General features: G+C 37.4%; 4 protein-coding genes across 10 annotated transcripts; 3 read left to right on the top strand and 1 right to left on the bottom strand.

The window, feature by feature from the left end:
- Positions 1-3,728: 3,728 nt before the first annotated feature.
- LOC137730556 (uncharacterized) lies at positions 3,729-5,428 on the top strand. The gene is made up of 2 exons (XM_068469538.2): positions 3,729-3,912; positions 5,077-5,428. Exons 1-2 carry the CDS (start codon positions 3,769-3,771, stop codon positions 5,299-5,301), a joined length of 369 nt encoding a protein of 122 aa, XP_068325639.2. The 5' UTR covers positions 3,729-3,768; the 3' UTR covers positions 5,302-5,428.
- Positions 5,429-7,644: 2,216 nt separating this feature from the next.
- On the top strand, positions 7,645-10,127 carry LOC137731833 (glycolipid transfer protein 1). 2 transcript variants are annotated; one of them, XM_068471067.2, is made up of 7 exons: positions 7,645-7,932; positions 8,093-8,225; positions 8,430-8,485; positions 8,709-8,839; positions 8,944-9,079; positions 9,312-9,443; positions 9,896-10,127. In XM_068471067.2, the coding sequence occupies exons 2-7, from the start codon at positions 8,108-8,110 to the stop codon at positions 9,929-9,931; spliced, it is 609 nt and encodes a 202-aa protein (XP_068327168.2). In that variant the 5' UTR covers positions 7,645-7,932; positions 8,093-8,107; the 3' UTR covers positions 9,932-10,127. The 2 variants fall into 2 exon arrangements, with proteins under 2 accessions (XP_068327168.2, XP_068327170.2); XM_068471069.2 differs by having other exon boundaries at positions 7,796-7,932; positions 8,098-8,225.
- A 1,458-nt stretch (positions 10,128-11,585) lies between these two features.
- On the top strand, positions 11,586-14,237 carry LOC137733043 (uncharacterized). Of its 5 annotated transcripts, none has more exons than XM_088687987.1 (6): positions 11,586-12,083; positions 12,184-12,384; positions 12,690-12,790; positions 12,919-12,994; positions 13,129-13,657; positions 13,920-14,237. In XM_088687987.1, exons 2-5 carry the CDS (start codon positions 12,327-12,329, stop codon positions 13,611-13,613), a joined length of 720 nt encoding a protein of 239 aa, XP_088544113.1. In that variant the 5' UTR covers positions 11,586-12,083; positions 12,184-12,326; the 3' UTR covers positions 13,614-13,657; positions 13,920-14,237. The 5 variants fall into 5 exon arrangements, with proteins under 5 accessions (XP_088544113.1, XP_068328373.2, XP_088544112.1 ...); XM_068472272.2 differs by having other exon boundaries at positions 11,631-11,953; positions 13,957-14,237; XM_088687986.1 differs by having other exon boundaries at positions 11,732-11,953; positions 13,920-14,176.
- A 1,580-nt stretch (positions 14,238-15,817) lies between these two features.
- Positions 15,818-19,837, bottom strand: LOC137732522 (kinesin-like protein KIN-10A). Of its 2 annotated transcripts, none has more exons than XM_088688336.1 (6): positions 19,047-19,837; positions 18,377-18,532; positions 18,176-18,283; positions 17,965-18,075; positions 16,409-17,863; positions 15,818-16,180 (listed from the first exon to the last, which is right to left on the bottom strand). In XM_088688336.1, the coding sequence occupies exons 1-6, from the start codon at positions 19,677-19,679 to the stop codon at positions 15,890-15,892; spliced, it is 2,754 nt and encodes a 917-aa protein (XP_088544462.1). In that variant the 5' UTR covers positions 19,680-19,837; the 3' UTR covers positions 15,818-15,889. The 2 variants fall into 2 exon arrangements, with proteins under 2 accessions (XP_088544462.1, XP_088544463.1); XM_088688337.1 differs by having other exon boundaries at positions 15,818-16,262; positions 16,353-17,863; positions 19,047-19,834.
- Between the last annotated feature and the right edge of the window lie 829 nt (positions 19,838-20,666).

The raw sequence follows: 20,666 nt of genomic DNA on the forward strand, positions 1-20,666 counted from the left end.
AAAATTATACGAAAATCGGCCAAGTACTGTGGTGTTGGTTTAAAACCCCGAACGGATTGAATCGGTCAATGGCAAGTCTCAATCTAACGTTCTGAGGATCAGTAGCAAAATCAAGGAATGTTCGATAAAACTTTTTTCATGCCTCCCCATCTGCATGATGCCTCTGGACATCATCATCTACCCGCTTTTCCTTATGCCATTTCATGTCGATTGCAATATGCGTTGACATATACAATCGCAGCAACGTAGGCTTCAAAGGCAAATAATGCATGACTTTTTGTGGGATCTTCGTCAATCTATTCTGAGATGTCATTTTCAACCTCGACTCATTGCATACAAGGCATTTATCCAACGTTTTATTCTCCTTATAGAACAATACACAATTATTTTTGCAAGCGTGAATTTTTTCATAACCCAATCCCAGACCATTCAACACCTTTTGGGCTTTTCTATAGTCTTTCGGCAAACAATTGTCCTTTGGTAGCATTCTCTTGAAAACCCCCAAAACGTAATCAAAACACTGGTTCGACATACGATACTTTATTTTCTTGTGCATTAGTTCCATAATAGCTGTGAAAATCAAAAATCCCTCACACCCCGAGTATAACTCTTGGTTGGCATTTTTTAATAGTTTTTCATATTGTTCGAATTCTCCACTATCCATTGGTGTAGGCACGTCATCTTCCATTTCCTTATTGGTATTTGTTGACGTAAATGGAAAAACGTCATTTAAGATTTCCATGACTTGTTCATTAGGATCAATATTAGGTTCAACATTGCCCACTCTTCTCACGTTTGAAGACGAAGCATTGTCCAATTGTTCCCCGTGATGGTTCCAGATATTATAGGTCTCTACCATTCCATTCCTTACTAAATGAAATCAAACATTTTCAATAGTTTCCCTTAACTTGTTGTTACACCTCCTACAAGGACACCAGATTCTAGTTGCAACCTGGTTGTGTGTATGTGCAAAGTCAATTAAATCCTCGACTCCATTCAAGTATTCGTTGGCACATCTGTTTAGGTTCTGCATCCACGTCCTGTCCATCATTCCTGCAACCACAATAACAGTACAACAATCACAACAACTTCAACATAATCTTGTCACCTTATGCCTCCAATAAAGGCCCTATCCTATTTGGGAATGCAAAATTATGTCACATAATTTACGACTAGTTCATATTAGATTTCGACATGTAGAAATTTCGGCAGCATCTTTGTACAGTTCTTCAAGTGCACGACATAGATATGAAATACCTATGTGCCACCCGAAGAACGTACATAGATGACACCGAAATCCCCACGACCGAAACCTAATCCTTCAACCATAAACTACACGTCATAACTTTGCATTCCCAAACTGTCCAAATGATGGGGCAATTCAAGAATCAATTGGACCGCAATCATGCTTTCACATCCATGCGCGGCATCCAACTAATCCTCAAACAGGAAACTAAGTTTTACTTAAAAAAAAAAAAAACAAATACGAAGTTAATTACAATTAACTCTTTACATCACAACACAAATTTGTACGTCATGTACAAATTTGTACATATACAATTCAACATTGTATATAATTATAACATAAATAAAAAAAAATTGTAATAAATATAATTTAACAACTTAATATAAACATAACAACATAATTTCAATATAATTTAACTAATTTATATTTTTGAAAAATAAAACAAACAAAATACCCTCGAAATCGTTATCCACCGAGCGCTAGTCACACACAATATCCATATACACAACTATTTTTATGGTGTTAGTATGAATTGACATTGATACTTTTAAATGAAAATATAAAAAAAAAAAAAATCCTTACCAAACACACCAAAATAGCTCGATCAACCTAGAGAAGATAGAGATTTAGATGGACGAAGTATTGGACGAAGAAATTGAGAGAAAATGGGAACGACAGATCTCAAATTGAAGAAAAACGAAGGGAAATAAGGTGCAAAGGCGAAATCTGCAGTTTTCTGCCTCTGTAGCTATAGTCACGTTATAAAGATTACTTTTGGAAGAATCACTTTGCCTGACGAAGTTAGAATTCGTCACGCAAGTTATTTTTGCGCTACGAAATATAATTTATTGCGCAACAAATTCTAACTTCGTCGCACAAGTGTCATATTTTTTTTTTTTTTTTTGCACAATTCTCTTTTTTGTTTTCTTTATAATTTAATAATGTAAACTATTTGTGCGACGAACACTATATTCGTCACGCAAGTTGCATTATTTTTTTTCTTTTCCTTTCTTCCGTTATCTTTCTAACTAATGTAAAAAAAATTTTATCCAACTAAAATTATCAAACCAAATTATATATTACCAAAATATTTATTAAAACTAATTTATTAACAAAAATATATATTACAACTAATGTAAACTTTAAGCCGTACATGTAACATACATTTAAAAAAAAAAAAAAAAGTCCAACATAACGTTCAAATAAATATTATTTCATAAATAAAAAAAGAAAAAAAAAACCAAATTAAGTTCACTCTTCCTCTGGGTCATCAGGGGCATCAGAAGCAGCAGCTCACTGTACATCGAACTTCCACTGCCGAAACTGCATCTTAAAAGGGTCGTCCACATACTTCTGCTGCTTCTCATTGGTTTCATCAGCATCCCAAACAACCTATAATGGCAATAAAATTAAATTAGTTATCGCAAAAATATTATTTTTAAACAAAAACAATTACACATTCTTTAATAAAACTTACCGATAACTCCTGCATCATGGAGTTCTTCAAGTACACAAGCACGATTTTCCAAGATTTAAACTTGGTAGAACATTGCTTCCGCACCAATACCCCTATATCGAACCTAAGTTTGGCGGACGCTTCAGCTAAACTTTTGTCATCAAACGAGGGCAAACGCTTACATCGATACCTCTCTATTGTCAACACAACTTTCCTCATTTTTTTTCCTACCACAAAAATTTAAAACGTAATAGCCTATTAAAACAATAATTTCAACCATATCAAATGTAAAACAATTAATTCAACAATTTTTTTTTTTTTTACCTTTCCCTTCACGAAAGCCTTCTCCCTCCCAACTTTTCATTGAATCTGAAACCAAATCGGCCATCGTTTGAAACAAAACCTTTTCAAAATAGGGTTTTGAAACAGTGTTTATGTAAAACTCGACAAACTTTGCTCGACGAATCCTTGGTCGCGTAAAGTGTGTTTTTAAATGTGCACTATAAATGGGAGTGTTTAATGTGCGGCTGACCGTTTTCGGCAACACTTTGCCAGTATGTAGAAAAACTCGTCTATTAAACTTTTTGTGCCAAATTTTATTTACCCGCCTTTTTTTTTATACATATCAATGTACAAAGAACTAGAGGTCAAAAAACTTTAGGGCCCCACTTCGACAGCTCGCTATGGCCCCAAAATTCTTAGGCCGGTCCTAATAACATTCGTAATGGTTGCTGATCAAACATGACATCCATGGTAACTAATTATGGAATATTCTCTACTAATTATATGCATTGAAGTTGGCCATTTTGCACAGTGGAGGGACAGTGAGGAATCTCTTGTATAAACATGAGGACGACTGGGGGCCGGCAATTTTAGACTTTTTATCCTTTTCCTTCTTTTATTTATTTTTTTATTTTATTTTTATTTTTATTTTTTGATTTTTTGGCATACAAGATACTTATTCCTTAAAAAGAGAGAAAAATAAAATTTGCACCTTCATCCTTTTTTTAAGCTATAAAAAGTCCCTCTCTTCTGCCAAAAAAAAAAACCCAAGAGAGAGTGAAAAATGGGAGAAGGAGAAGAGATTAATGCAGCAGAAGAAGAAAGAGAGAATATCAGTCTCAAGGACCTCTCTAAGAAGCTTGAGGAATTTGCCAAGGCTAGAGATTGGGAGAAATACCACAGTCCCAGAAACCTACTCCTGGCTATGGTAATTAAATCTTTTCCCATTACAATTCTACGATCATCATTTGTTTTGGTAACCATGACACTGCATATGTTTCTATGTATGATGCATGTCTAACAAGTTCATTGGTCTCTCTCTGCCTAACCACGCATTTCTGTGTTACTTTTCTCTGTCATTAGTTTTTACGCTTGGGTCATGCAATCTTCTTTGCTCTTGGAAAATGGTTTGAGGACATAAGATGCTTATATTTTCGTATTGTGAGTTTCGATTATATTAATTATGATGATTATTTTTTTATTGTGTGGTTCAAGTTCACAGATTGAAGAATATAAGTATATATACATATACGTACATACATGTTGGAAGATGTTGTTCCTTTGCCACATACATACATACATACATCTCTTTGTAGATGCAAACATATATTTCCTAAACACGTGCATGACCTGTCCATTTCATTGATTTGTTGGTGTTTCTTTATTTGATAATTATAAACTATTTAATTTACGGGAATGAGAATTCAAACTAGGGTTTAAATGGACATGCTCTGGTCAACTGCCCTAATTTATATCTGCTATTTTTTTTAACATAAGCTATCTTTCGTGAATGGCCAACGCCAGTAAACCTTATTCATTCAAATATGAGTGGGGTTAGCAGTTTATGAAATATGAAATTGGGTTTCCCTACTCCAATTTTGCATGCATAATGCATGCAATACTCTTTTGCAAACTTTTGAGGTGGGATACCACAGACAGATCGTACTTTTTAAAGTTTATCTTTCAACTTTCACCATTTGAACACTTCCTTCAGAAAGATTTGGATGACTTCTGATTAGGGAAGCTGGCACGCACTGGGGACAACTAACAACGTGTAGTGGCTATAACACCCTCTTTGACTCACATCAGGACCCCTTCCTGCATATCCATACAAGACCCAAGTAGGCGGGTCGAGGGGGTGTAGGCTAAGGCGGCATATTGGGTGTTGCAAATTTCATACCCTAATATGTGGAAAGCTTTCATTTAATTTCTTTTTTTTACCTAGTGTACATTTTTAGAAAACTATGATTGCAAAAAGAGAATTTAAGCCATTCATGCATGAGTGGTTGAAAATATATAGAAATGGAATATGAAAACAAGTAAATAATTTTCATGGTTGCTATAATATACACGATGGATGCTGCATGTGTAGGTGGGAGAGGTAGGAGAACTATCAGAAATCTTCCAGTGGAGGGGAGAGGTGGACAGAGGGTTGCCAAATTGGAAGGAATCAGATAAAGAGCATCTGGGAGAAGAGCTTTCTGATGTGCTTCTTTACCTCATCAGGTTGGCGGATATATGCGGCATTGATCTTGCTGAAGCTGCCTCCAAAAAGATTGTCAAGAATGCCATCAAATACCCTCCCAAATCCTTCTAAATTAATTACCTTAATTATTAGAACACATGATAATTTCTGTATTTCTCAACTTTGTTTTTATATTAAGATGATGAGCTTTGAAACTTAAGAATTTTCAATAAAATGTTTAAATCAATTTAGAGTGGAATGTCTAATTAATTTAATTTCTCCTTATTTTCTGATTGGCTGATGGAGATCATGTATAATTCAACAAGTTTGTCAATACTGACACTTAGTATTACGATTGAGCGATATTTATTTTACTTGTATGTTAGAGGTCAAAAATTCAAATTTTATGCATGACGAGTTTGATACCATTTTATTCTCTCATTGTTGAAAGAAAAACAGGTATGTCAATAATTTTTGGGAAATACCACAAAATGGGACATTTTCTTAATCTTGGGACAAAAATAGGGTTTTTTTAATATGCACAGAACATGCACACGCCATGCACATTCGCTGGACAGAAATAGGATTCTTCTACACCTTGAAATGACCTAATTGCCCTCGTATATAAATGGGTTATTTCCTCCCATTTTCTGATTTCTCTCTCTCTCTCTGGCAAAGAACCCTAACGATGCACTCACCCTTTAACAACTCACTTGCAGCAACCATTTCTCCCTCACCGATGGCCATCTTTTCACCAGTCCTCTCTCTCCTTTGTTTTCGAATTGGTGACCCAAGATTCATATCGCATCCAACTTTTAGGTCGCAATACAATTCCCAACTCACAATCCCAAAAGCTTGGTGTGTAATGGATAATAATTCATCCACCAAAGATCTCATGAAGGTCGTAGGTGGGATTGGATGAATCAACATGAGTCAAAGCCCAGTACGAGTGATGCCGGTTTCTTTACGATATCTGGGGAATACTGTTTTTAATTTTTTAAAGGTTTGTTTATGGGTTTTGATTTCAAAGTGCAATATTTATGAGTGTTAATTTCTGGGTTCGTATGTTTTATGGCTACTGGGTTTCTTGGCTTTACCTGTATTTTGTGAGTTCATGGGTTCTATGATTGGGGTCAAATATTTCTTAGCTTTGGCTTCAATTTTTCCAGAAAACTATACACTGTATGCTTATGAGATGCATAGAGGAGGTTAAATTTGGGTTTGTGCTCAATTATTGTAGTCTAATTTTGACGTAATGTAGTGAACAAGGACACAAAATCACATCTTATATGATTCGAACCTATGACATCGGGTTTTGGAGACTTAAGCATGCTTTGTTCATGCTTTGTGTTGTGCACCTTTTCATTTAAGAAAGCAAACATTGTTAATGATAACAAAAAAACTTCTCCCTTTTCCATTTACTAACAAAAATTACATGACTACTAAATTTGAAGAAAAGTAAAGGAAAAGAAACAAATTTAGTCCCTATTAAAACCATTTTAACATATCACAAAAAATGTTAAAATTTTCCCAATATGTGCATACGACGTGCATATGTTGTACAGGTTGTGTACATAAGGTGTGCATGTCTTGTGCCTACGGCATATTATGTGCATATGATATTATGCATATTATGTGCATTTAATGTGCATGGTATATGCATGTTATGTGCATATAACAAGGATACATAGTACGCATGTTTATTATCATAAAATACTTAGCTAATACATTGCCCAACAATAAAATGTCAAATAATTCCATTATGGTTGACGTGGTTCATTTCCCTTCGCTAGTCGACAAGAATCTTCAAAGCCCTTGTTGTGTTCCTCCTCTATTTCAGCCTTTCCATCCCGAGAACGCTCGTACAACTCAATATGGCCCCGATGCTTCTAGAACAATTCAAAATTTAGGAATGTGATCCTTTCTCTAGATGCGTCAACCTTTGTTTTTTGCTTGCTTGCACGGTAGAGAATAAAACATGAAAGAGCAAATTGCCACGCACATGAGCATGTGACAATAGACTAGTGTATTAAGTAAATGCATATGCTGCATTTAGTCCCTCGTGTGTGACAAGAGACTAGTGTATTAAGTAAATGCATATGATGTAATTAGTCCCTCACACGTGTGCCCGGAGACTGTGTATTAAGTATCATCATTGTATTTTGATGGTTGTAGTTACGAGAGTCGCTCTATAAATAGAGTATTCCGTCTGTTATCAAATGCACTGCGAAAGAAAGCAAGAGAAATAATATCAGTATCCCTCCCTCTCTTTATCTTGCATCTTTTTTTGTGTTATAGCTACTAAAGTCATAGTGTGATATTTTGTACTTACTTCGCTCATGTCCTTAGAAAGGTTATCTTTCTAACTTTTGTTTTATTTATAACAAAAAGTAACATATTAGAAAGAAAAAAAAAATAAAAAAATTATAACGGCCACGAACCCGCTTGAGCCGGCTGGCGGTTATCCCTTTCGCCAATCCAACACGTCTTCGGATCCCGGACGCTGCGGATTCGTATTTGGTGCGCGGATAGTCCCCCAAACACTCAATTTGTCAAATCCCTTTCACTTCTTTTAAACATTCACTTTCCAAAGCAATTCAAATCTCAGAACAAGAATCCGATTCTCCCATTGCAATTTCTCCACCCATAGTTTTCCCATTTCAGGAATAATCGAATCCAACGCAAACCACATTTTGATTTTCGATTTTGATCCTCTCCATTTCTGCAGCCTCACTCAGATCGAACCGTGCCAGCAACTTCCATGTAAGCTCCGATCTTGCTTTCACTCTATCTCAGTTACCCATTTATTGTTCGTCTGGATCTTGCTTCGATTAAGCTATTTGTGACTGAAAGATTTGAGCTTTGCTTGTAAATTTTACCTCTTGTTGTGTTGTGAATTTGAATGGTGATATGAATTGCGCAGTGAAGTGGGAAGAAGATGGAGGGCACTGTGTTTGCTCCCGCTTTGGAAGGATTCAAGACTGTCAAGTCCGACCAAGGAGAGATTCTGACCAAGCCTTTCTTGGATGTCTGCAAGCAGATTTTACCTATTATAGGTTCATTTCGCCCCCTCTTTTGCTCTGATCCTAGAAATTGAACCGGGTTTTCGCTTTCTTTAAGGCACGATTGTTGTTGATACATGGTTTTTAAGCATAATGCCAGCTACCCATTTGTTAAAATTTTATAATTTGAGATTGGTTATTTTGTTCTGGGCTTGATCTTATCTGCTTATGAATTGCAATTCCAAATTCTGATGCTAGATAAGTTTGGAGCTGCTATGACCCTTGTTAAATCAGACATCGGGGGTAACATAACGGTAAGAATGTTCTTTTACTTGTATTTTCACCATTGGTGCGCTGTGAGTTTAGTAGAATTATGCTTTATGTTGATTAACTTGAATGATCTATTTTTCATGCATCATTCCGATACAAACGACGTCCCTTGGGTTTTATGTATGTTAACAAGTAGACCATCTTTTAGTTGATCGATTTTGAGTGCCCATTCGTAATTTCGCTCTCAACAATTTTTTGTTTGTATAGAGATTGGAATCTAAATATGAATCCAATCCTGCCGCATTCAACCTCTTGTACAGTTTGGTACAAGTTGAGATTGAAGCGAAAACAGCAAAAGCGTCATCCAGCTGCACCAATGGTCTTCTTTGGTTGACAAGGTAATCGATATGATCATTAACGTTTGCTTTTTTGCTTTTATGATTTTGCACTTTGTTGAAATGTGATACCTGATATGCATGATACTATTCTTGTTCATTTTCAGAGCAATGGATTTCTTGGTAGAGCTGTTCCGGAACTTACTGGAGCATCAAGATTGGGCAATGTCAGAGGCTTGTACCGATTCCTATGGCAAGACCCTGAAAAAATGGCATGGATGGATTGCTAGTTCAACTTTCAGTGTAATGTCTCCAATGTCCCTTCAATTATTTGATGCACTACCAGTTTTCATACTGTTTTAGTCCTTTGATGTTTTTCTGCTGGACCTAAAATAGTATTAAGACGATTATGTTCTGCAAGTTCAGTGCTTCCTTTTTAAGTGTTTTACTGCCTAAATTTTTTATTTTGTTTGGGCCCTGCAAACGAGAACATTTTCCTCTTCAAATTTGGACTTATTAGTCACTATAATTATAGATTGCCATGAAGCTTGCTCCTGACAGAAAGAAGTTCATGGAGGTGATAGGAGGCAACGGCGATGTCATGGGTGATATAGAGAAATTCTGTGATGCCTTTACACCTCTTCTTCAAGAGAATCACAAGTTTTTGGTAAGATGTTTCATTCTCTTGCCGAATTGAGTGAGAGCCTTTTTCTATAACATCATCGTTTAGTTATGAGAAGGTTGCCATAGATTGACCACAATAATTGGTTAGAATGACAAATAGATGTGTATGGAGTAGTTGAAGGAAAAAAGAAACTCTATTCCATCAATTAGCCACATAAGATTGAGTTAGGAAAATGCTCATTTTTGAAAATTTCCCAAACTGTTGCCTTTGAAACTCATCATACTAAAAAGTCACTCAGGTTTTGTAAGATTAGCAAAACTCAACGTTCTGAGATGTTATCCTTCAGTTGGAAGGGAAGTTTCATAATTTCCTTGAGTTGCAATTCCGTTGATTTTCTATTTAGAAACAACGAGAAAGGAAGACAATAAATTATCAACTGATTTGCCATCACAAAATGTTAATATATGCTGACGAACTTTACTCTGTTTACACAGACTAGTGTGGGCATGGATGATTTGAAGGCTTCGTAATTGAGAAGGTTTTCTGATGAGAGGAAGCTTGTACCCATGGATCATGTCCGTATTATGTCCCAATCCTTCAACCTTAAACATGAAAAATAATGCAACTTTTTCCTACACTGCACTTGGATATTTGATTTTATGTTTAATGTTAATTCTTACTTGTATATGTTTATTACACAGTATCTGATTGTTATGTGGTTTTATATGCTCGTTGCCCACTCGTGCCTTGAGTTATTATCCTGCTTTCTTCTTCTATGCTTAGGTTGACATGAGAGATTGGATGAAACTAAAGAACAACCCTAATTTATTTTCTTTCATTCATCTTTTAATCTTATGTTTGAAGGTGGTGGTTGTTGATGTGAGTGCTCTACAATGTCGTTAACCTAAAATGTACAACTACTCTCTAATCAAATTTTACGACTAGTGAGTGAGGATCACCGTCGGATCCTCAAATCATATCCGTTCATCGTACATTGTGCAATAAAAAGTTACTGGAAATTCTTTACCTGATAAAAAATGACCGCACGATGTATGATGAACAAATGTGATTGGAGGATCCGGCGAGGATCCTCACTCACGACTAGTGTAGGTAACTAGTTAAGTATGCGAATGTGGCAATTGATCATGTCCTAATTTGGGGAAAGAGATCCTCTATGGATCTCTTCCTCCAAAGCCCACGGATCAAGTGATCCGGGCTCTTGAAATTTGATTAAACGGCCAAAAACAGAGAAGTTAGTTAAAACTTTTAAAAGTTATAATAATTTTTTGCCGTTGTATCAAATTTCAAGAACCCAAATCTCTTTCATGGACTTTGAAGGAAGAGATCCGGAAAGGATCTCTTTCCCTAATTTGGAGCCGCCAAATAGAGTTCATAAGGGCACGAACAAAAATTTATGTTGGATGAGAGTACAATGGGCCGGAATGGGTCTCAAGCTCAAATTTTGGCCTCTGTTGATTAAAGAAAAAGAGCACAATGTATTAAAACTCCTAACATCTTTCGGTCACGATTAAATAAGGTAGATATTTGATTCAAAAGTAATGTTAGGGAGATTAAATTTGTAAACTAAATGAAATGCAAGTTGATAATTGGATTCTCCCTTAAGCGTTGATAAACGTGCTCATTTTTATTGGTGACATATAATTTAGTTTGCAAATTTTGTCTACAAATTTAGTCTTCCTAGCATTACCCTTAATTCAATTGTAATTCATTATCTCCTATATTCTTAACTTTCCCAATTCATGACTTTACAAGTAAACATGTCATAAAACAAAATTTTCAATTGTACCCAAAATAAATAAATTAGGAGCCACTTAGCATTACAGTCTAGTGATATTCCTCTTCACTTATAAGTAAGAAGTATTAGGTTTGATTCTCACCAAGAGAGAATTTTTACCGGTGTAGATAAATATTGTTTGTTCAAAAAAAAAATTAGGAAGACAAGGTAATTTGCAAATTTTATTCTTTTATTATACAAATGATTTATTGTAGTGAGTTGTTGTGGATGAATTAAAAGATACTCCAAAAATTAGGAACAGGAGGATAAATGAGATGTGAGCAACTAGTACAATTCCACAACTGCCACACAATTGTTTTTCCCAACCGCTTTTGCCGCGCATTCACTGAAATACCGTTAACAAGCCCCCTCTCGCCCAAATTTAGCCTATGGTTCTGGCCATTTCTACTTCTATCTCTCTCACTTTCGCACCCGAAAATCCGGTGAGCTATAGGTTTTGATGACTTGCCACCGGAAATGAGCTCTGCATCGCCGCCGGATCATCCAACAAAACCTGTGCTCTCATTTCAATTCTAATTCTTTTCGGATTTTCCGACTCACGGAAAAAATTAGTTCAGGCCTCATGGCACCACATTCCACATTTGCAAATCTGAATTTGTAAATTGGTTTTTGGAGAAGAGATGAGACCTCTCTTTGCCCAGTTGGGTTGTTTGCGTAGGCTTGGCAACATTTATAATTATGTCTGCTTCACATTGCTAAACCTTGATGTACCATGCTGAATGCCTTTCTTCTCAAGGTACCAAACCCTACATATTTTCTGTGTTTTGGATCTTTCGTGTTACATATTTTTGGATCAACGGGGAGGTGGGATTCGACGTTGTTGTGCTACGTTAATTGGGATCAATTTGGAAATTTTCGCAAACAGTGTAGGAACTACCAACTAATGAATATTCTTTGGGAAGTGGAGTTTCCAATTTGCTGTGGTAGTATTGATTCTTTTCTCCTTTTTGTGGTTTTCATGATCAGGGAGCTTGTCATACACATTGTTGCTTTCTTTGCATTTGAAGTTCAGAATAAGCGCTGCTGTCCGTGCGCACTACACTTGCAACTTAGTTTCCGCCTGAAGGTTTCTTCGGAAGTTCATGTCCTGAAGCACTTGAACCAACAAAATGGGAACCAAGGTGAAGGGCCTCTTGAAAGGCCTCAGATACATTTCACAAATGTTTGGTACGTGCAATCTCCATTGATTTTTCGAACATTAATTAAATTCATTTGGTTTCTTGTCATATTATGTCCTTGGAGTTTTGGTTATATAGTTGTGCAGTGTCTCATTTCAACAGATGTTCTTGGTGAAATTAGCATGCCGTTCCTGTCGTCAGAGAGAACTAACAGTGCAAAATAAAATATTGGAGGATTCTTTTTTTTTTTTTTTTTTTTTTTTGCTTAATTTCTTCAGGGTGATATGAATAATCTTTTACCAGAAATTGAAAAGAAAGGGCAAGGGGATTGACCAAGTTGTACAAATTTTGCAGATGAGAAAGATGATGACATACAAATTGGATTTCCCACAGATGTTAAGCATGTTGCGCACATTGGATGGGATGGTCCGTCTACAAAAAGTACTCCGAGCTGGGTAAGTCGCTCTCTCTCTCTCCGTCTCTCGATCTTAAACATCCAAGCACACCAGTTGATCATTCTTAATTTGATGCACATTTTTCCCATTTTACATAAAATTGTGACTATATGACATTCATCTTGCAGATGAATGATTTCAAAGGTGCTTCTCCGGAAGTCCCATCCACAGGGAAATTGACTGTTGAAGAACTGGCTTCCCAAGGTTTGCCAGTTTTTCTAACACTGCATATCTTTTCCACCTCATAGTATTAGCCTTGCCTATTCAGATTGACTATCTAACAACATAGCATGTCAAAATTTTGCCGCGACATTAAAATTGATTACTGTCTTTTGCAGATATGCATAAAACAAGCCTTGCTGCCCAAGAATTGGTGCAGCAAAATGACATTCCAAGGTCTAGGCGCCATTCCACAGGTGAATCTGAAGGTTCCCAAACCAAGAAGAGCTCTGATGGGTCAAAGAAGCATTCTAGGCGCCATCGCTCCAAGGAAGGAGCAATGGATACTCCATCTCATGAGTCTAAAGAAGGTAGTAGCCGTCATTCAAGAAAAAGCCGGAATTCTAACAATCTTGGATTGGAATCACCCGGAGAAGACCGTCCTGGAATACCAAAGCAAAGGAGGAAAAAGGGGTCATCTGAAGGCGGATCATCGAGGTCATCAAGGAGGGCAAATAGATCAAAAGGCCAGAATTCTATGACTGATATTTCATTGGAAGGTTCGGAGCATGGATCATGCAAGAGTACCGAGAGTCCAATGCACCCCGTTTTGGCAGAAGCGAAAAGTTCTGAGGGGCTTTCTGGCGGGAATAACGTGAACTAAATGCACAAATTGGGGTCTTAACATAAACCCTCGAAACCAAAAATGTGAGACTTCTGCTTGCTTACTTCATTGATCATTTTTTATTTTTCATTTGTCATGTTGATAGCTGTGACTTGCAAAGCTGCAAGTGAGATTTGAGAAGTTTGGTTTCCAATTTATGCACTCTTACTGCGTCTAGAATACGTCAAAAGAAAGTTGAGAGTCGAATGAGTCTACGACAGCCCGGTGTTTGATTCTCTCACTCTATCAGAGGGTTTTTTCTTGGTTCATGTTGTTTCCAAACTCGCGTAAGAGGTTCTTCTCCAGCCTAAAGATTTTATTCTGCTGCCATCTCAAAATTCAGTTTGACAAGAGGAAGCAATTGAGGTCAAAAACACCACAATAAAAGAGGGGATCCATGCCCCAATTTATGTCAAAAACTGATTCAGTCTCCGGAGGACATTCATCTCATTCACCAAAGGACTTTGAGTGCTGCTATGCATAATTTTTATGCAACTCTTCTTGCAAAAACTCCTCTTGTAAAAAAATATTTCATGAAAGAATCAAGAATAAATTATTTCATATATCTGAATGTTAATCGTTCTAACGAAAATTCGTTCTAGAGAACTCAGATTGTTTCCAAAATTTTGTTCCTTGTGAATCAAGGCATTCTTACGCTGCCGGTTGTAGATCAACTTGACAAGATCCTTTTCTCCAGAGCCAAATGTAAGTACTTAAACCTTGTAAGCAACAACAGAATGCTCTTATAATTAATGATAAAAGTACAGCACAAAGCCTGTGTGTAGCGGAAAGTGCGAGCATTCAATTTAGATCGTTTTTCTTATATGCGACCGTATGAATTACTATTTGAACACTATATTTCTTGACTGATAACTGACTGGATCGATTTTGTCTAATCTAATTTTGTAATCTGAAAATATGAGAAAAGAAAAACAGTAAAATCTGTAGCAAAACATATAGGATGAGTTGGAGATTATTTTATATACAACTTTCAAAGGTAAACACTATACATCTTCATCGAAACCAAAAGAAAAGATTCGAATAGCACCTGACACAAGTTCAACTCTATCTTGAATTTCTTGTGAATGATGAATGATTTGGGAATTTGGTTCGCCAACCCAAAACCATGTGGAGAGTGGAGCCTTTCTGAATGTTGTAACTTGAAAGACAGCATTCATCATCAAGGCATTTACCGGCAACTACAATACTCTGAACACAAACTGGCACTCTAACCTTGCAAAATATCTTGTCCTTCATCTCTCTGACAGTGCTCTTTCATGCCACATCAAGTGCAATGGTTTTCCCACTCCACGTCTTAATGAATATCTGAAACCAGAAGGGCAAAACTTCTAAAGTGGAGTGTCGTAGAAATCCAAGGCATTCTATAAAGCTCTCAACAATTGCCTTGACATCCCGGACAGTTTACAAGACCTTAACCTCAAATTTAACCATCTTTCCACTTGGTGTTTTCACAAAAATCGACATCACATCTCTTCGATTGAAAATCACATGAAGGGTTGATTCTGTCCGAATGTCTAGTGATGCCAATGTCTAGTAATAATCTTTCTAGTATTAGGTCAACTTTTATGTTTAATCTTCAGTTTCTTGATTTCTCCTTTAGAAATATGACTTGTTGAAGCTACAAATCTATTGCTTGCTTGTAATTAAATGCCTTTTGGTTGACTGCAAAATTGTTTGTTGCTTTTGATCCTCTATCCCACCATTCAAACAGTCTTTAATTCCATCAAGATTCAAGGAGTTCATTTCTCTTTCTGTCACTTGTCAGAAAACATGTACTCACACCAACTAGATTACACTATAAAAGTGGAATAATACAGCAATATGTTGATGCCATCTCGAGACTTGAGAGGGATCCACCGTCCACGACAATAATGAACAAGAATGGCAACCAACCTGTGTCGATTTTTGGTCTTCAGAGAACCTTGGCTGGAGTCCATGACACAATAGGATAGATCAGCAGGTGGCAGAGAAGTTGAGATGTGCCAACTCCTTAATTGTTGCATCTAATTGTCCGTTGTACATTCTTATGATGTTTTCATGAATTTAATTCATTGAAAAATAGGTTTTATGGTTTTAGCGAGTCGCGGTGTATAGGTCAATTTTGGTCAGAGAGAGGCGCCTTCGTGGTCACGTAATCTTAGGCACGACAGTTTTGGTCAAATGATGTAATCAGAACAGTAATATGTACCAAAAGAAACACATTCATATAATATATTGTGCGTTTTCATTACAAAAGTTGCACTGTCTGAGTACTACTAATGTCTTCTGACAGTAACATATGGAGTAGAACCTAAGTTTGGTGCTACTTTGGGTGTCGTACAATCACCACCTTGGACTGAGAAGCAGGAAGTCGGAGTGACTGGTAGCCTGTTTTCCAGCAATTTCAATGGGAGGGGACTTAATGGGAGAAGCCTACTTGGGCTTTGCATTCCCTTCAGTGGTCTCAAGCAGGCCAGGTACCTATTTGATTGATTGTTGTGTAGGGGAAGCTTTGTTGTCTGAGTTGCTGCTTCCTTCTCCTTCGCTACTGATGCTCCACTAGGGTCCTGCGCATCAAGTATCCACAGAGTAGTTAGATGGAGTTTTTCGTGTTCCTCAATCGGCTAAAGAATTCTATGTTTGAGCATTCTATCGAAAACAGAAAATATACTAATGAACCGCATAAGTTGCAACCTATCATGCTGCATTCTATGGATGATAGGAAATTTATCAGGATACAATTGTAAGAGAAAATAGACCGTGTAGCCTAGCATGTTAAGAGGTTTGAGACTTACCCCAACTCCAAGCATGACTAAAGTGAATGCTTGATTGTCTGCACCAAGATAGATTTCAATCAACTTTCGGAGCTCAGCAAGGGTTGCGTCTTTTACAACCTTAAGTGTTGTAATGAACTTCCCGGGATTTTCTTTTGAAGCTTCCCATTTCACATACACTTCTGCAGTATCCGAGTCAGTGCCCTCATTTAAAGGGTCGTAGTTTTCCTTGGAGGCCAATGCTGTCTCATCACGCACTGGGCTTTTGTTTGTCTCTGGTTCTGCCAGTTTCTGCTCATTTTCTGATTTAACTGATGCAACAGTAGGTGCTGGACGTGGGATATGCTGAGAGATCTCTCTGTAATCTCCACAGAGTGTAAATATGTTGCGGATTCTGACAAGCCTATCATCTGGTTTTCCATTGTTATCTTCTTCCTCTGGATTTCTGCTTTGCCGAAGCACAGTTGGTGTATCTTGATAATCCTGAGGTAAAGATGTCAGGGAGTCCACATTATAATTACTCCTGAAGCTAGATCCATCAACCATACACACTCTCTTTTCCTCTATAACTTCTTTCTCAACCTCTTCAGCTTCCACATTTTTGTTAGCTCCTTCCTCTTCTTCCATTTCTTCTTCCTCAAAAACAGTGCTCAGGCATACCCTGTCAGCATATTTTGGCTCAAAAGAATCAATGTGTGCAGTGTTTACATTATTGCTGTCAGATGGATAAGCAACCCCAGGTACCACTCCTACATATTTGATCTCCCGAGCAAACGTTTCTTGATCATCCATGTCTAAATCCATTGACTTTACCATTCCTCCTGCATCATCACTGGCATAGATTCCTAACAACCTTTTGGCAAACTGCATTCCATCAGGCTCCTTCGACCCGCTTTCCTTACCATTTCCATCGCTTGAGCGGCACAGTTCAAGCTCAATTTCCTCCAACCGCCGCCTCAGCATTTCAACTTCCTGCTGCTGTTGCAATATCCTTTCTTCCATTCTCCTTCTCTCGAGTTCAACAAACTCATTCGCCATTCTCTGGCATTCTGCCAACTTCTTTTCCAACTCATTTTTCAGAGTCTGGGCCACTTCATTCACCTTCAAGTTGATTTCTTCCTCCTTTGCCCCTGATCCCTTCCCTTCCATAAGCTCAAGTTTAGATCTCAATGCAGCAACCTCTTCTTCTTTATTCATTAGCTCCTTGTGTGCTTTATTCCGCTCTTTCTCTTTGAGCTTATTCTCCCCTTGCAGTTTTAGGATATATTCATCCATGGCAGCAATCCTTGATCCTAAAATAGCTGCAGATGAATCTTCAGTCCCAGTTTTGTCCTTGATTGGTGTATGAGGTCCGCGGACAATACATTTTGCTTTTGCACCATATTCAAGGGTGGAGATTGTCTTGTGTATCTCCTTTGGGTCTGGACTTGCACACAGGACCATTAAGATTTTTGTCTTGTCGTCCTCAAAAGAATCCTGTACAGAAAGAACGTAAGAACCATCATCCACATACTCTTACAAGGTTAAAAGGCACCGTATAAACCTTAGTAACTGGCATCAGTGTGAATAGAAGTTACCTGTAGAAGCATGGTCAGTTTGCTGTCCCTGAAGGGCACATGAGAATCACCATTGGCAATGGATTCAACCACCCTTTTCAGAGCTATGTTTCCCTGGTTGATCTTTGCAGTCTGTGAATTCAATGTAAGCAAAAATAAGCAATCGTTACAATGCCAAAGAAATTGTTGCAACAATACAAGCATAGATTAAGCACCACCACCGAGAAATTACCTGCATTTTTGCCTCAAACCCAATTTGGCCAGCTTGCTCAATATTTTCAGATCCAGCCATGTCCACGAGCATCAAGCATCCTCCCACTGTTGGGACATCAAGGATTATCTGCGCAGAAATAGAAAGCAAGTCACATCCAACTAGTGACATAACAATACTCGGAAAGAATTACCATATAGTTGAAAGTTCAAGGGAATCTACCATGCAATGGCTTCGAGAACTTCTATCGTTGCAAAGGGTGCTCTTAACAATCCTTCTTTTCTCCACTTTCTGAATCTCTTTTGAAATTTTCCCAGCTTCGTTTCCAGAAATGTAGGTTGCATTCTTTGCCTTCTTCCCCATAACTTCAAGCCTAACCTGCAGACACAAGCATTAGTACAGAAAATTGCAGCAAAACTATGTACTTCCAACAAGGACAGCCTGTAAGATTTGTACATGAGTTCTCACTAATTTAAGCCAACATAACCAACTTGGCCAAACTTACAGTGAGCCAACACAATCAAAGCTAAAAATCCAAAGTTCGACGGAAAATCCATTTTGAAATCCAAATTAAATCACCTTAGAACTGGAGCAATTTCCCTTGATTTTAGCCAATAAGCAGCTTAACCAAATTTACACTGAGTTCACAATAATTTATCCTTAAAAATTGACAGTCTTAAGAGTGATATAATAAGTTCTCTCCAATTTAAGCCAACACAACCAATTTAATGAAATTTACAGTGAGCCAACACAAACAAATCTAAAAATTCAAACTTGCAGAAAACCCATTTCCAAATCCAAACTTACAATTCTACAGAGAGAAAATTTGATGGAAGAGTCATAAATCATCAAGAACTCGATAAAAAAAGAGAGACCCAGCTAAAATTTTCACCTTAGAATTGGAGCCATTGCCCTTTGGCCATCCATACCCGAATCCCCCGCCGCTGTTGCTCGGCAACAAATCATAAATCTCCTCATTGTAAATCTCCAAAACAGTGACCTGCACATACGACCCAACCGCGGCGCCGCCGTCATCTTCCCCATCCCCGAGAATATCTTTCAACGACCTGTAAACGATCCCGGGCTGCTTGCAACACCCGAACATGGTGTGACTCTTGCCCGACCCAGTTGGGCCGTACATCATGATCGTACATTTTTCTCCCAATTTCACACTGTCAATCCTTGACTGGACAAATTTGCTGTAAAACGTCCCCAGATCGTCTTCTTCCGATAACGAAACCCCATCGAGCGTGAAATCCCGGTACCCAAAATCGGCCCGGACACGAATACTCTGCCTCTGAGGATTGATCTGGAGAACCGATGCGGGTTGTTCTTTTCGATCTGGGTGGTCTCGGATTCGGGCTAGAACTTCGACCGGGTGCTCCGCCGGTGGATCTTTTACGGCGGAGTTTGGGTTCGGAGATGGGTGCACTTTCGGGAACTGGAGGCGGTGCTTGGATAGCGGAGTCTTGAACTGGGTTGTGTGGGAGTGGTTTGATTTGGAAGAAGACGGCGTCGGAGCCATTTGTAAGGTTTAAGAATTCAAGATTTGATCTGGATTTACAGAGACGATGAGACTGGAAAGAGAAAGATGAAAAAGGAAGAGTCTTGGAAAGGAATGTGATTTGAAAATGAGGGGCTTTCAGAATTCTACTCAACCTTTGAAACAAAAATATAGCCGTTGTCATTTGTAACGTCTAGTTTTCTTCTTTTAATTTTTATTTTAATTTATTTTATTTTTCAAAATTGACTTGTGAGTGGTGGATCAAATCGTTTCACATTAGGACCATCCGCAACGCTCCTTTTAATAAACAAAAGGGGCGAATCTAATTTAATTTTTTTTGTACTTTTGGGTCCATAAAAATGATTTTTGTTTAGAGGTGCATATATTTCTCAAGGCATTAAGGGTTGGCTTGAAATTAGTCAAAAATGAGTTTTGATTCGAGATGCATATCTTTCTCAAGGAATTAAGGGTTAGCTTAAAATTGACTAAATTCTTTTAAAGCAGCTTCTTAGAAAAGTTGAGGTCTTATATGTATTTGATAAATGAAAAAAAAAAATTCATTTTTTCGAAATCATGGTTCAAAACAGTAGAAAGTAGAATAAACTTTAAAAACATTTCTTTCATTAGAGGCAGATGAACAATATCAATTAGTGAAACTTTCATATTGACAATTCTACCCCATTTTTCTTTTGCTAAAAACACTTTTAAATTATAGTTTACCAAACATTTATTTGCTTTTTTCACCGTTATTTATTCTCACATCAAACAATTTAAAAAAAAAATAAAAATAAAAATAAAAAAACCATAACCACCTCAAACTAGCCCTAAATAGAAAGGGAGTGACAGCATAACTTGAGGTTTTCTACTCAGCCAAATGCATTTATTTCTAAGGTTTAATTTTGCATTTCAACCAAGAGACAAGTTCTCTTCAACTCATTGTTTCTTGGGTTCAAAATTATTCCCCCTCATTGAAATTTAGATAAATTTAGTGTAAGTAGTCTTATCATT

The sequence above is a fragment of the Pyrus communis genome, chromosome 16 (genome assembly GCF_041283825.1).
Source record: "Pyrus communis isolate YQ-2024b chromosome 16, ASM4128382v1, whole genome shotgun sequence".
Taxonomy (NCBI): domain Eukaryota; kingdom Viridiplantae; phylum Streptophyta; class Magnoliopsida; order Rosales; family Rosaceae; genus Pyrus; species Pyrus communis.

Bases quoted from the DNA above. Each gene is read 5' to 3' on its own strand.
- LOC137732522 (XM_088688336.1), bottom strand. From the start codon at position 19,679: ATGGCTCCGACGCCGTCTTCTTCCAAATCAAACCACTCCCACACAACC. The intron at 18,076-18,175 runs GTAATTTCTCGG...TTGAATTCACAG, and splicing joins GGTTTGAGGCAAAAATGCAG to ACTGCAAAGATCAACCAGGG. The intron at 16,181-16,408 runs GTAAGTCTCAAA...CTTGATGCGCAG, and splicing joins TAGTCATGCTTGGAGTTGGG to GACCCTAGTGGAGCATCAGT.
- LOC137731833 (XM_068471067.2), top strand. From the start codon at position 8,108: ATGGAGGGCACTGTGTTTGCTCCCGCTTTGGAAGGATTCAAGACTGTC. The intron at 8,840-8,943 runs GTAATCGATATG...GTTCATTTTCAG, and splicing joins GGTCTTCTTTGGTTGACAAG to AGCAATGGATTTCTTGGTAG. The intron at 9,444-9,895 runs GTAAGATGTTTC...CTGTTTACACAG, and splicing joins AAGAGAATCACAAGTTTTTG to ACTAGTGTGGGCATGGATGA.
- LOC137730556 (XM_068469538.2), top strand. From the start codon at position 3,769: ATGGGAGAAGGAGAAGAGATTAATGCAGCAGAAGAAGAAAGAGAGAAT. The intron at 3,913-5,076 runs GTAATTAAATCT...CTGCATGTGTAG, and splicing joins GAAACCTACTCCTGGCTATG to GTGGGAGAGGTAGGAGAACT.
- LOC137733043 (XM_088687987.1), top strand. From the start codon at position 12,327: ATGGGAACCAAGGTGAAGGGCCTCTTGAAAGGCCTCAGATACATTTCA. The intron at 12,385-12,689 runs GTACGTGCAATC...CAAATTTTGCAG, and splicing joins ATACATTTCACAAATGTTTG to ATGAGAAAGATGATGACATA. The intron at 12,995-13,128 runs GTTTGCCAGTTT...TGTCTTTTGCAG, and splicing joins TGAAGAACTGGCTTCCCAAG to ATATGCATAAAACAAGCCTT.